We start from the raw sequence: 12,538 nt of genomic DNA, 5'->3' as shown, positions 1-12,538 counted from the left end.
TCTCATTGTTCGACTCCCACTTATGAGTGAGAACATATGGTGTATGGTTTTCTGTTCCTTTGTTAGTTTGCTGAGGATGATGATTTCCAGCTTCATCCATGTCCCTGCAAAGGACATGAACTTATTCTTTTTTATGGCTGCATAGTATTCCATGGTGTATACGTGCCACATTCTCTTTATCCAGTGTTATCATTGATGAGCATTTGGATTGGTTCTAAGTCTCTGCTATTGTAAATAGGGCTGCAATAAACATATGTGTGCACGTGTCTTTATAACAGAATGATTTATAATCCTTTGGGTATATATAGCCAGTAATGGGATTGCTGGGTCAAATGGTATTTCTGGTTCTAGATCCTTGAGGAATCACCAACTGTCTTCCACAATGGTTGAACTAATTTACACTCCCACCAACAGCGTAAAAGCATTCCTATTTCTCCACATCCTCGCCAGCATCTGTTGTTTCCTGACTTTTTAACGAGTCATCCAACCACCAATGTAATAAGAATTGGTTACCAAGTGTCCCTACCAGTCTTCCATCACGAGGGAGAAACGGACTGCAGACAAACCTAGCACCCCTTGGGCAGTTTAATTCGTACCATAAATACGTAGGCACCGTAAGGCACGTGCTTCTCCAGTTAGGGCTTTTTCAACCCTTTTGGGGGCACAAGGTGACCTTGGATCCTGATACAAAAACTTCGTAAACTTCTCTTCGTTTCTGGTCGGCCCATGGCCCACGAAAGCAGCAGCATGACACAATTCCCAGCCTAGAGTTCAGGAACTGCCTGTCATCAGCACAACCACGAAACCTACAGCCGCCGAGACTACAGACCCCCGCGTGATTACATCACTCTACCGCCAGCGCTGGCCTAGAGCAAACCGCTGTCGTGTGACCGTTCGTGTCCAATGACCGAGGCCCACGCTTTCCAGACAGCCGCATGCGCTGTCACAAAGCCCGAGCTCCCGCGGCGCCCCGCCCAGGCCGCACGGTGCGCCTGCGTTAATCCTCCCCGAAGGTTCCGGCCGCCAAGATTGCGAGTTCCCACCAAGCGTTGCTTCCGGACTCGGCCACTGGAGCGTGTTCCTGATTGGCTTGCTCTGGAGGCTAGGAAGGGACCTGTTAGAGACTGGGACCACTTCCTGAAGAGCGAGGCAGGAAGTTATATCCCTTTTTGGAGTCCTGTAGAAGTGCTCTGTGCTGCACTGGTATCGGCGAGAGCTGGAGGTGTTGGGTCGGGAGACCCGCCGGCCGTTCGGTCCCGCTGCAGGTAGGAGCTGATTTCCATCGCGGCACCACGGCCCACACCTCCAGCCCCGAGCCCGGCGCGGCAGCCCGGGGGTCTCCTTCAGGCTCCTTGACGCGGCTCCAGGGGGCACCTACCCAGGCATCCTCTGGGCCTCGAGCCAGGGGACTGGGTCCCGGCTTCAGCACTCCCGGCTGCAGTAAGAAGTGCCTTTGTCGCCCTGCTCCCTGCCACCATCCCGTGAACCACCGAAACCCTGGTCCAGCGCGACAGCCTTGGACCTGGGACTGGACGGATCCAAAACGCTCAGCCCCGGCTCCCCACAAACGGGACTCTGTATCGTCTCTGATATGTCGCCCACCATCTCTCACAAGGACAGCAGTCGGCAACGGCGGCCAGGGAATTTCAGCCACTCTCTGGATATGAAGAGCGGTCCCCTGCCGCCGGGAGGTTGGGATGACAGTCATCTGGACTCAGCTGGCGGGGAAGGGGACAGAGAAGCTCTTCTGGGGGATGCCGGCACTGGCGACTTCTTAAAAGCCCCACGGAGCTTCCGGGCCGAACTAAGCAACATTTTGCTGCTACTCTTTCTTTACGTGCTTCAGGGCATTCCCTTGGGCTTGGCAGGAAGCATCCCACTCATTTTGCAAAGCAAAAATGTTAGCTATACGGACCAAGCTTTCTTCAGTTTTGTCTTTTGGCCCTTCAGTCTCAAATTAGTCTGGGCCCCGTTGGTTGATGCGGTCTACATTAAGAACTTCGGTCGTCGCAAGTCTTGGCTTGTACCGACGCAGTATATACTAGGAGTCTTCATGATATATTTATCCACTCAGGTGGACCGTTTGCTCGGAAATACCGATGGCAGAACACTCGACGTGGTTGCTCTCACTGTGACCTTCTTTTTGTTTGAATTCTTGGCCGCCACTCAGGACATTGCTGTGGATGGTTGGGCGTTAACTATGTTATCCAGGGAAAACGTGGGTTATGCTTCTACTTGCAATTCCGTGGGCCAAACAGCGGGTTACTTTTTGGGCAATGTTTTGTTTTTGGCCCTGGAATCTGCCGACTTTTGTAACAAATATTTGCGGTTTCAGCCTCAACCCAGAGGAATAGTTACTCTTTCAGGTAATGTATTTAAGCTATTATGGCGTTAGGTTTATTTATCCTTTTGACAGAGTGTATGACGTTGGAGGGAAGCTGATTAATTTACTGGAAATCATTTTATGGGAGATAAGGTAAGTTTTGTGTTTCGTCAAAATGAGCTTCTTTGAAGTATTAAAGCCAAATCGAATGACACTAGAGCAATCAAATGATCAGCACTCTGCAAGCAGGAAGAGGCAAACCATCAAATAACACAACGAGTCCAGGGATTCATGCACCTTACTTAATACAGAAATGCACATTTTTAAAAAGTGTGGCTCATGTGGTTCACATTTTTCCTTTTGTCTTATTGGTTTTAGGTTTATAGCTCTATACTTTCTGGTCCATTTCTACCCCTACCCTTGTACCCAGAGTCCCTCATCTACCCTTTTAGTGAATGGAACAGGGTTTATTCGTTCAAACATGATTGAATCAGCTAAGGGATGGGATTCTAAGATCTCTTATGAATAAGACAGAGTTCTGCACACAAGAAATCGGAGAGATGAACATTTTAGGAGACTTCAGAGTTGCCAGTTTGTAAGTGCCTTTGGGAGTCAGGTGTCATGTTGCAGGTAACATTTGACTTTGTTCTTGAATAAGATTCCACGAGGCCAGGAAATGGCACACCAGAATGCACAATACAAAGTGAAAGTGCACTGAGGCAGGAAAGTCAAAAAAAAAAAACAAAACAGGACATTGCCTAAATTGTGGAACTGGGTTTGGGAAATAATGCTGAGAAAGGCTGTGACTAAATTAGTAAGATTTTCTTTAATTGCTATGGGAAAGAGTTTAAAGTTTGTCCTGTAAGAAATGGAGGGTAAGTTCTACAAAATTTCCCCTTTTTTCTGCATGAGTAAAACACTTGTAAGTTTTTTCTATTTTTTTCTTTTTTTTTTTTTTTAATTGAGATGGTAGTTGGGGGTGGGGTTCTTACTATGTTGGCTAGGCTGGTCTTGAACTCCTGGCCTCAGGTGATTCTCCCCCTCCTTGGCCTCCCAGAGTACTGGGAGTTACAGGTGTGAGCCACCCCACCTGACCCTAAGCTTTTCTGAGGTCGTTTTTATTATGTTTTTTTTTTTTTAAAAAAAAAAACTTTTGTAACAACTAGAAAACAATTAAAATGACCAATATCAGGAATAACAATGTCAGGAATATAGTGAAATTCTTTATTCTGTTAGTGATGATGAATTTAGGGGATTCCGTTTTGAAATTTAAACAGCTAAACTTATCAGCTTCTGTGCTAGCTTGGCAATTCCCAACAGAGTAAATGTCCAGTTATGTGGGTGGTGGCAGGTGTCACAACTGTATTACCCATTTCCTGCAATCTCTTGCAATCTTATTCATTCTCACACACATCTAACCTTATGTCCACCTCCTCAAACTGCTAGTGAGCCACTATTACTGGTGAAATGATGGTGACAGTACTTTTTCCTCAGTTGTTTGGTGAGAGATACTGCTTTGTACTCAGGCAGATTTGTCTCAATGTTCTGGCACTCCACTCCTCCTTTATGAATATTTCACTGCTGGCTGGGGGCAGTGGCTCAGGCCTATAATCCCAGCACTTTGGGAGGCTGAGGCGGGTGGATCACTTGGGGTCAGGAGTTCAAGACCAGCCTTGCCAACATGGTGAAACCCCGTTTTTGAAATTCCGTCTCAAAAATAAAATAAAATAAAAACAAATCATGGCTGGGCGCTGTGGCTTACACCTGTAATCCCAGCACTTTGGGAGTCTGAGGCGGGAGGACTGCTTGAGCTCAGGAGGTAGAGCCAGCCTGGGAAATACAATCTCTCTACTAAAAATTTAAAAAAAAAAATTGGCTGGGTGTGGTAGCAAAGGCCTGCAGCCCTAGCTACTCAGGAGGCTGAGGCAGGAGGATTGCTTCAGCCCAGGAAATTGTGGCTATAGTGAGCTATGATCCAATTATTGCACTCTAGCCTGGGCAACAGAGCACATCTGTCTTAAAATAAATTAATTAAAATTAAAATAAAATTTAAAAAAGAAATCCAAGCTGGGTGCAGTAGCTCATGCCTGTAATCCCAGCACTTTGGAAGACTGAGGTGGACAGATCACCCAAGGCCAGGAGTTTGAGACCAGCCTGGCCAACATGGCAAAACCCCTTCTCTACTAAAATACAAAAATTAGCTGGAAGGGGTGGTGCTCACCTGTAATCCCAGCTACTCAGAAGGCTGAGTGGGGAGAATTGCTTGAATCCAGGAAACAGAAGTTGCAGTGAACTGAGATCACACTGCTGCACTCCAGCCTAGGCGACAGTGCCGGGCTGTGTCTCAAAGAAAAAAGAACCAGTCAGCCTAAATTAAAATTCAGTGGCATAATTTTGATCCATTAGGGAACAGTTATGGCTAAGGGAATATAGATATAATAACTGTTGAACTAATAACGGCATTCTCTGGAATGTTTTACCAGTCACTCTTATATTAAGAGAAAATTCCAGTTTAGCACATTAGCAGTTTAGTTTCCATAGCCGGTTTTTGTTTGTTTGGTTTTTGTTTTTTGGTTTTTTTTGAGACGGAGTTTCTCTCGTGTTGCCCTGACTGGAGTGTAATGGCACAATCTCGGCTCAGTTAGATCTCCGCTCACCGCAAGCTCCGCCTCCTGTGTTCAAGTGATTCTCCTGCCTCAGCCTTCCAAGTAGTTGGGATTACAGGCATGCACCACCACGCTCGGCTAATTTTGTATTTTTAGTAGAGACCAGGTTTCTCCATGTTGGTCAGGCTGGTCTAGAACTCCTGCCTTCAGGTGATCTGCCTGCTTTGGCCTCCCAAAGTGCTGGGATTATATGTGTGAACCACTGTGCCTGACCTCCACAGCCTCTTAAATCTTGATTTATCTGAGGCTTTCTCGTTGTAAGTAACATCATCTCCTTAATCATCTGTGGCGACATAAACAGCAGTCCCAGGACAAAATGAAAAGCAGTCCTAGGACAAAGTGAAAATGAAAAGCATAAAAAGCAACAAAGTGATGACAGTATGCGTTCACAAAGTATTTCTAGGCAGTGAATTGTTATTATTTTTGAGATGGAGTCTTACTCTGTTGCCTGGGCTGGCGTGCAGTGGTGTGATGTCAGCTGACTGCAACCTACGCCTCCAGGGTTCAAGCTATTTTCATGCCTCAGCCTCCCAAGTAGTTGGGATTACAAGCATGCACCACCATGCCTGGCTAATTTTTGTGTTTTTGATAGAGATAGGGTTTCATCATGTTGGCCAGGCTGGTCTTGAACTGCTGACTCAAGGGATCAGCCCACCTCAGCCTCCCAAAGTACTGGGATTACAGGTGTGAGCCACTGCTCCCGGACATGTCTTGTTATTTTGAATTTCTTTTTTTTTTTTTTTTCTATGGAATTTGAACTTTGTTCTGCAGGAGATTCTAAAAATAGCTTACTTTTTAATTTAACTGTTTATATCTGTAGTGGACTACTGTTTCTGGTTCAGACATTTTAGTTGAAAGTTAGAATTCCTATAGTTTTATTCTCCTTTTTATGACTGAACATATCACATTTATAACATCATTCTTTCTGGAACTTATTAATAGGATAACTAAGAAAAACCAGTGGTTTTGAGAAAGTTATAGAGTACAGAAAGAATTATATGAAGAAAATATAATTGCTTAGGTGATTAAAGAGAAGCTAAACACTGAGGCAATGTTTAGAAAATCAGAGTATTAAAAGGTTGTGTGTGTGCGTGTGTGTGTGTGTGTGTGTGTGTGTGTGTATATATATATTTTTTTTTTTTTTTTTTTTTTTAATTCTGAAATATGTTCTGGCTGGTGAGGTGGCTCACACCTGTAATCCTATCACTTTGGAAGGCCGAGGTGCGCAGATTGCCTGATCTCAGGAGTTTGAGACCACTCTGGGCGACATGGCGAAACCCTGTCTCTTCTAAAAATACAAAAAATTAGTTAGGTGTGGTGGCACATACCTGTAATCCAGCTACCCGGGAGGTTGAGGCTTGAGAATCACTTGCACCCAGGAGGTGGATTTGCAGTGAGCCGAGATGAAGCCACTGCACTCCAGCCTGGGTAACAGAACAAGACTCTGTCTCCAAAAAAATAAATAAATATAAATAAATAAAATACTGTCTGTAATTAACAGTTTTGATTGTCACAGATAAGTGGAGATGGAATATATTGGGTAGATAGATAATGTAAATGAATCATCTGAGCTGGAGGAGACAGATGATCTGAGAAATCCATGCCCCTTGAAAGGTGAGGAGTGTCAAGTCTAGTAAATTGTAGTTTTGTGACAATAGTATTCCAAGATTGCTAGATCTTAGGAGTAATCAAGAGAAGCTGGAAATTCCTTTTTTATTTCCTAATTTTAAGAACACTTCTTTTTTTTTTTTTTTTGAGACGGAGTTTCGCTCTTGTTACCCAGGCTGGAGTGCAATGGCGCGATCTCGGCTCACTGCAACCTCCGCCTCCTGGGTTCAGGCAATTCTCCTGCCTCAGCCTCCTGAGTAGCTGGGATTACAGGCACGTGCCACCATGCCCAGCTAATTTTTTGTATTTTTAGTAGAGACGGGGTTTCACCATGTTGACCAGGATGGTCTCGATCTCTTGACCTCGTGATCCACCCGCCTCGGCCTCCCAAAGTGCTGGGATTACAGGCTTGAGCCACCGCGCCCGGCCTAAGAACACTTCTTAAGCTTATATTTAAACATATCTTTAGCAGGGCACAGTGGCACGCATCTGTAGAGTGACACACGTCTGTAGTGACAGCCACTTGACAGGCTGAGATAGGAAGATCATTTGAGGCTAGGAGTTTGAGCCTGCAGTGAGTTATAATAGTGTCTGTGATAACCACTGCACTCCAGCCTGGGCAACGTAGCAAGACCCATCTTTAAAAAAATATATTCAATATATTATCTATCTATCTGTTATCTAATCTAATTTATGTCTTCAGGCCAGATGTAGCGTGTAAACTGGTAGTTGAGGCCCTCTCCTCTAGCAGCAGTAGTAACTATTAGAAGTGATTAGAATAGGGAACACCATATTTGGGTTTAGGAGCAGGGAGCAAGACAGTCTGATACCAGAGAAGAAAACTAAAGATATTAGAGTTTATAAATCAATTTGTTTATAAATAGGCACACACGTACAGGGGTAAATGAGAGAAAAAGTGATGCTTTGAAAAAGTTGATGCTATAAGTATGAATCTAATTAAACAGTATTTGTAAGACATTGATGCTTTAAATTAGAGAGCAGGACCATTAACTCCTACCTGATGACAAATTTCTTTGTCCTGCTTTCAGAACACATAATTTATGTGACTCAAGATGCATGTTAGAATTTGGAAAAGACTAATTGGTTCATTTCTAGATAGAGCAGGTATTCTTATATAGGCTACAATACATTCTTTATTTTATTATACTTTAAGTTCTGGGGTACATGTGCAGATTGTGCAGGATTGTTACATAGGTATACACATGCCATGGCGGTTTGCTGCATCCATCCCCCCATCATCTACATTAGGTATTTCTCCTAATGTTATCCCTCCCCAATACCCCCACCCGTATAATACATTCTTTAGCATTCATGTCTAGGCTTAAAATGTTACCCTACATTCTCAGAAAGACAAACTGTATTTTTTATTTTTTTTTTGAGACAGAATCTTGCTCTGTCACCCAGGCTGGAGTGTAGTGGCACAATCTCAGCTCACTGCAACTTCTGCCTCCTGGGTTCAAGTGATTCTCATGCCACAGCCTCCTGAGTTGCTGGGATTACAGGCATGCACCACTATGCCTGGCTACTTTTTGTATTTTTAGTAGAGGCAGGGTTTCACCATGTTGGTCAGGCTGGTCTTGAACTCCTGACCCACAAGTGATCCACCTGCCTCGGACTCCCAAAATGCTGGGATTACAGGCATGAGCCACTGTGCCGGCCTATTTATTCTCATTAAAGTATTTCCCTATAATTTATTGAGTAAAATAAATTCTTTAGGAAGACACCAAATTTTTTAGCCTGTGCATTTGAATTTCGTTTGTCATACCACCATATGGGGAGATGGAGGTGAGAAAGGGTAATATAAGTAGCCAGTTTAAAGAACTATGAGAAAGTATTTTTGTTCCAGACCTCATGGTTGGAGCTAAAACATGAACCTTTTTTCTCAGTGGTGTCTAGTGGATAGAAAAGAGATCTTACTTGCTGTGGGTGTATCTGAATATCTGGATGATATAATGGAAAACATTTCTTGCTTTAGAACTAGACTGGAGTTTGAATGCCATTTCTGGCACTTTCTGCCTTGTGATTCTGTTTCATTGTATATGAAGTAGGAATAATAATGCCTATCTTGGAAAGTGATTTTGAGATTTAAATGAGATGTCCTCTGTTTTCCCCAGATCTTGTAATAGGCACTCAGGTGCTAGCTATTCTACCTTTATTGGTCACTAATGAATTGTTACATGCTCCTAATTTCTGCATTGATGAGAGCACTGGACAAGATCTTGCAGCCACTTCAGGATATTTAGTCTGTTTTTAGGTCTTTGCTTGAAAATCATGTTTACGAAACTTAAACATCAGCTTTGATATCTTGATCATATATTTTATATGCTTAAGTTGGTAAAATACACAAATCAAAATTAACCAAAATTTTAATAATTAAATATTTCCATATTTTTTGTAATAATGTGTCTTTATGGTCATTGGCATATTGAACTATAGATGTCTCTAGCATCAAAGCAGTGTTAATAAGTCTAATAAGACTACTGGCTATCATTTATTAACATTGGTCTGATTTGTGGTAATTGTGTTCATAAAACTTCTTAATATATTTCCTAGACTCTCTAAGGTATTGGCTTTTTCATTCTTCTGCGTGTGTGAGATTTGGAAACCCTTTGAATTAGGGCTTTGTGACTGACTCATTGTCACTACTTCCTTTTTAAAAAGTATTTTCTCCTGAAAGCACAAAGAAATTAGAAATATCCTTGGCTGAGTACAGTGGCTTATACCTGTAATCCTAACAGTTTGGGAGGCTGAGGCAGGAGGATCACTTGAGCCTAGGAGGTCAAGGCTGTAGTCAGCCATGTTTGTGCCACTGCAGTACAGCCTGGGTGACAGAGTGAGACCGTGTCTCTCAGAAAACATAGTTTGTTCTTTTTCTTTTTTCCCTTCGTGTCGGTATCAAGGGATTTAAATTTTAGATCAACTTTGTTCATTAAAATTGGGACACTATGCTAAACAAATTTATAATTCTTTTGCTTAGAAAAATGGAACTCCTTAAGTTGTATATAATTGGAAAACTTTTACTTTTCACTTAACACCGAGACCATTAATTTCACTTGAGACCATTAATTGGAATTTCTGGTCACAGTGAAAATAATAGTTTTTTTTTCAGGGCTTGTTAAACAACTTGTTTAAAACAAATGATGAACAAAAGCTTGATCAATGAGAATAATGTTGTGTGTGAAACTGTAAACAATTATTTGCCTCATTTTGCAGATGGCATTAAGAATGCAAAAATAGTGGACATTAGCTTCACTTATAAGGATAATGTTATTAATACATTGTTGTTCATTCCTTTTGAACCAGATTCCAAAATGCTAGAAATTATGTTACTTTGTGTCAGGCAAGGTGTGATCTCACACCTATGATCTCAGCACTTTGGGAGGCCAAAGCAGACAGATCATATGAGGTCAGGAGTTTGAGACTAGCTTCGCCAACATGGTGAAACCCTGTCTCTACTGAAAATACAAAAATTAGCTGTGTGTGGTGGCACACACACCTGTAATCCCAGCTACTTGGGGGGCTGAGGCAGGAGATTGCGTGAAGCCAGGTGGTGGAGGTTGCAGTGAGCCCAGATCGAACCACTGCACTCCAGCCTGGGTGACAAAACAAAAAACAAGATGCCATTTTGATGATGTTTAATCATAGACTTTTATATGTTACTGTATTTTAAAATAGATATATTTACATTTAAGAAAGTTTTGGTTTTTTTCCTTCTTTTTTTTTTGAGATGGAGTCTTGGTCTGTTCCCCAGGCTGGAGTCCAGTGGCACAATCTTGTCTCACTGCAACCTCCCCCTCCTGGGTTCAAGCAATTCTGCCTTAGCCTCCCAAGTAGCTGGGATTACAGGTACACGCCACCACGTCCAGCTAATGTTTATATTTTTAATGGAGACAGGGTTTTGCCATGTTGGCTAGACTGGTCTCCTGACCTCAAGTGATCTGCCCGCCTCAGCCTCCTGAAGTGCTGGGATGACAGGCTTGAACCACCACGCCTGGCCTATCTTAATCCTAGAATATCTAAAATTAAGTAGAAATTTCCCATGGTGCAGAAAAGTATTCATCCTAGAATACAATTTTCCATATATGTTTAAAGTGTTTTAGCTTTATTAACAAATTAGTTAATTAATTGGTTAAGGTCTGGCTCTGTTGCCTAGGCTGGATTTCAGTGGTGCCATCAGAGTTTACTGTAACCTCCAACTCCTGACCACAAGTCATGCTCTTGCCTCAGCTTCCTGAGTAGCTGGGACTGCAGGTACTCGCCATCATGCCCATCTAATTTTTAAGTTTTTCCTTTTTTTTTTGTAGATACAGGGTCTTGCTATCTTGGTCTTGAATTCCTATGCTCAAGCTATCCTCCCACCTCAGCCTCCCAAAGCGCTGGGATTATAAGCGTGAGCCACCACACCTGGTCTGTTTTAGTTTCTTTAATTTGCATAATTTGAATAGCAAAGCCTTGCTTTTTGGTTTTTGGTTAGGCTTGTGGAGATTAAATAATTAGCCAATTCTAGTAGATTCTAATTTCAACATTAATTTTAAAAATATCATTATGTAGGCAGTATAAAATTATGGAAAGAGTATAAAACTCAACTTCAGGAGGTTGAGATTCAAGTTCTGCCTCCTCCTCTGCCTCTTAGTAATTTTACCTTTGGTAAAGATTTAAGTATTCTGAGTTTCTTTTCCTCATCTTTATATAGTAATAACACCTACTTAGTCTATCCTGTTTGCTATGAGAATCAAATGAGATAAAAGAAAGGAATATTTAAATACCAAGGTGAAATTGAGCTAAACAAATAATGCTATTTCTCCCTCATAAGTGAGGTTCAAACTATAGTGATCATCATTAGTGAGCACAGAAGCAAGAGCAAGATTCAATCTAAGGAAAAACCCTGACTGAAGAATGCTCTTAATTGTTTTTGAGAATAGGTGACTACGGTCCTTGATCAGTTGTGCTACATAAGCCATTTAATAAAAAGTAAAAACATCTAAAATGGAGTACAGTGCTGGAATCTTTGAGCCAGAATGCAAGGATTTTCTAGCCAAATCCTCTTATTTTACAGATGAAGAAACTGAGACAGGGTTATCTAATAAGTTTTGTAATGGCAAACTAAAATGCAGTTCTCAGGATGGTTAATGAGATACAGGTTTTGAAATTAGTTGTACTTATAAGGTGTGAAATCACAAATTTATCACAGACTTAGAATGTGACTTGGAGAACTTGACTTCCCTAAGCGTTTGTTTGTTCACCTGTAAATCTGGGCTGGTGATAAGCTAATGTATTGGGTTGTTGAAGTAAAGGAGTTGATACATGTAAAATGCTTAGCATATTTTTGTCATGTGGTATGCACTCAATAAATGATACTTCTATTATTACTATTAGTTTTAGCTGTTTAGCCGAATCTCCCAGATCATTATTCCCTCCCTTCACTAAATTTGTTCAAGGTGATAGCTAATGGCTCAACTATCTCACTGAAACAACCCAGACAGTACTCATCATGTGTCCTCATTCTGCACCTATGAGTCTGAGCAAATTCCTTTTGTATTGTAGTATTGAGATGAGAAGTTTATTCTTAAAAACATAGAAAACATTAGAAAGTTTAAAATACAAGGTAGAAAATCTGATGTAAATAATCACCTGTTGTGAAATTTAATAAAGAACTGAAAAGACTTGGGCATGTAAGAATAACCGATGGATCTTATGGGATATGAAAATAATTTCCCACCTCTAGCACTTTTCTTGAATAAAGTGACGTGATAGGCTTTTGTTTCATTCAACTCAGTAGTACTCTAAATATAATGTACCCCCACACCCGCCCCCAGCCTTTTCTTATTGTTGTTACTATTTTGGGTCACTCTGTTTAAGAGTCAAGACTGTTTTGTTCATTTGCTGTGCCTGGTATAATGCTTTGAATATAATAAAGAGG

The 12,538-nt window shown here is 41.7% G+C and overlaps 1 protein-coding gene across 2 annotated transcripts in view; it reads left to right on the top strand.

Annotated features, from left to right (window-relative positions):
• Positions 1–1,002: 1,002 nt before the first annotated feature.
• Positions 1,003–12,538, top strand: part of SLC33A1 (solute carrier family 33 member 1) — a 24,815-nt gene continuing 13,279 nt past the window's right edge. The window contains exon 1 of one of the 2 annotated variants that reach the window (XM_037736472.1): positions 1,003–2,366. In XM_037736472.1, the coding sequence (XP_037592400.1) occupies positions 1,592–2,366 (775 nt within the window). In that variant the 5' untranslated portion in view covers positions 1,003–1,591. The remainder of the gene's footprint in view (positions 2,367–12,538) is intronic. The other variant, XM_017522924.2, reaches the window with a different exon arrangement.

The sequence above is a fragment of the Cebus imitator genome, unplaced genomic scaffold (assembly GCF_001604975.1).
Source record: "Cebus imitator isolate Cc_AM_T3 unplaced genomic scaffold, Cebus_imitator-1.0 Scaffold25, whole genome shotgun sequence".
Taxonomy (NCBI): Eukaryota; Metazoa; Chordata; class Mammalia; order Primates; family Cebidae; genus Cebus; species Cebus imitator.
The sequence above is the reverse complement of the archived record's forward strand: the minus strand, read 5'-3'. Positions and strand labels throughout refer to the sequence as shown.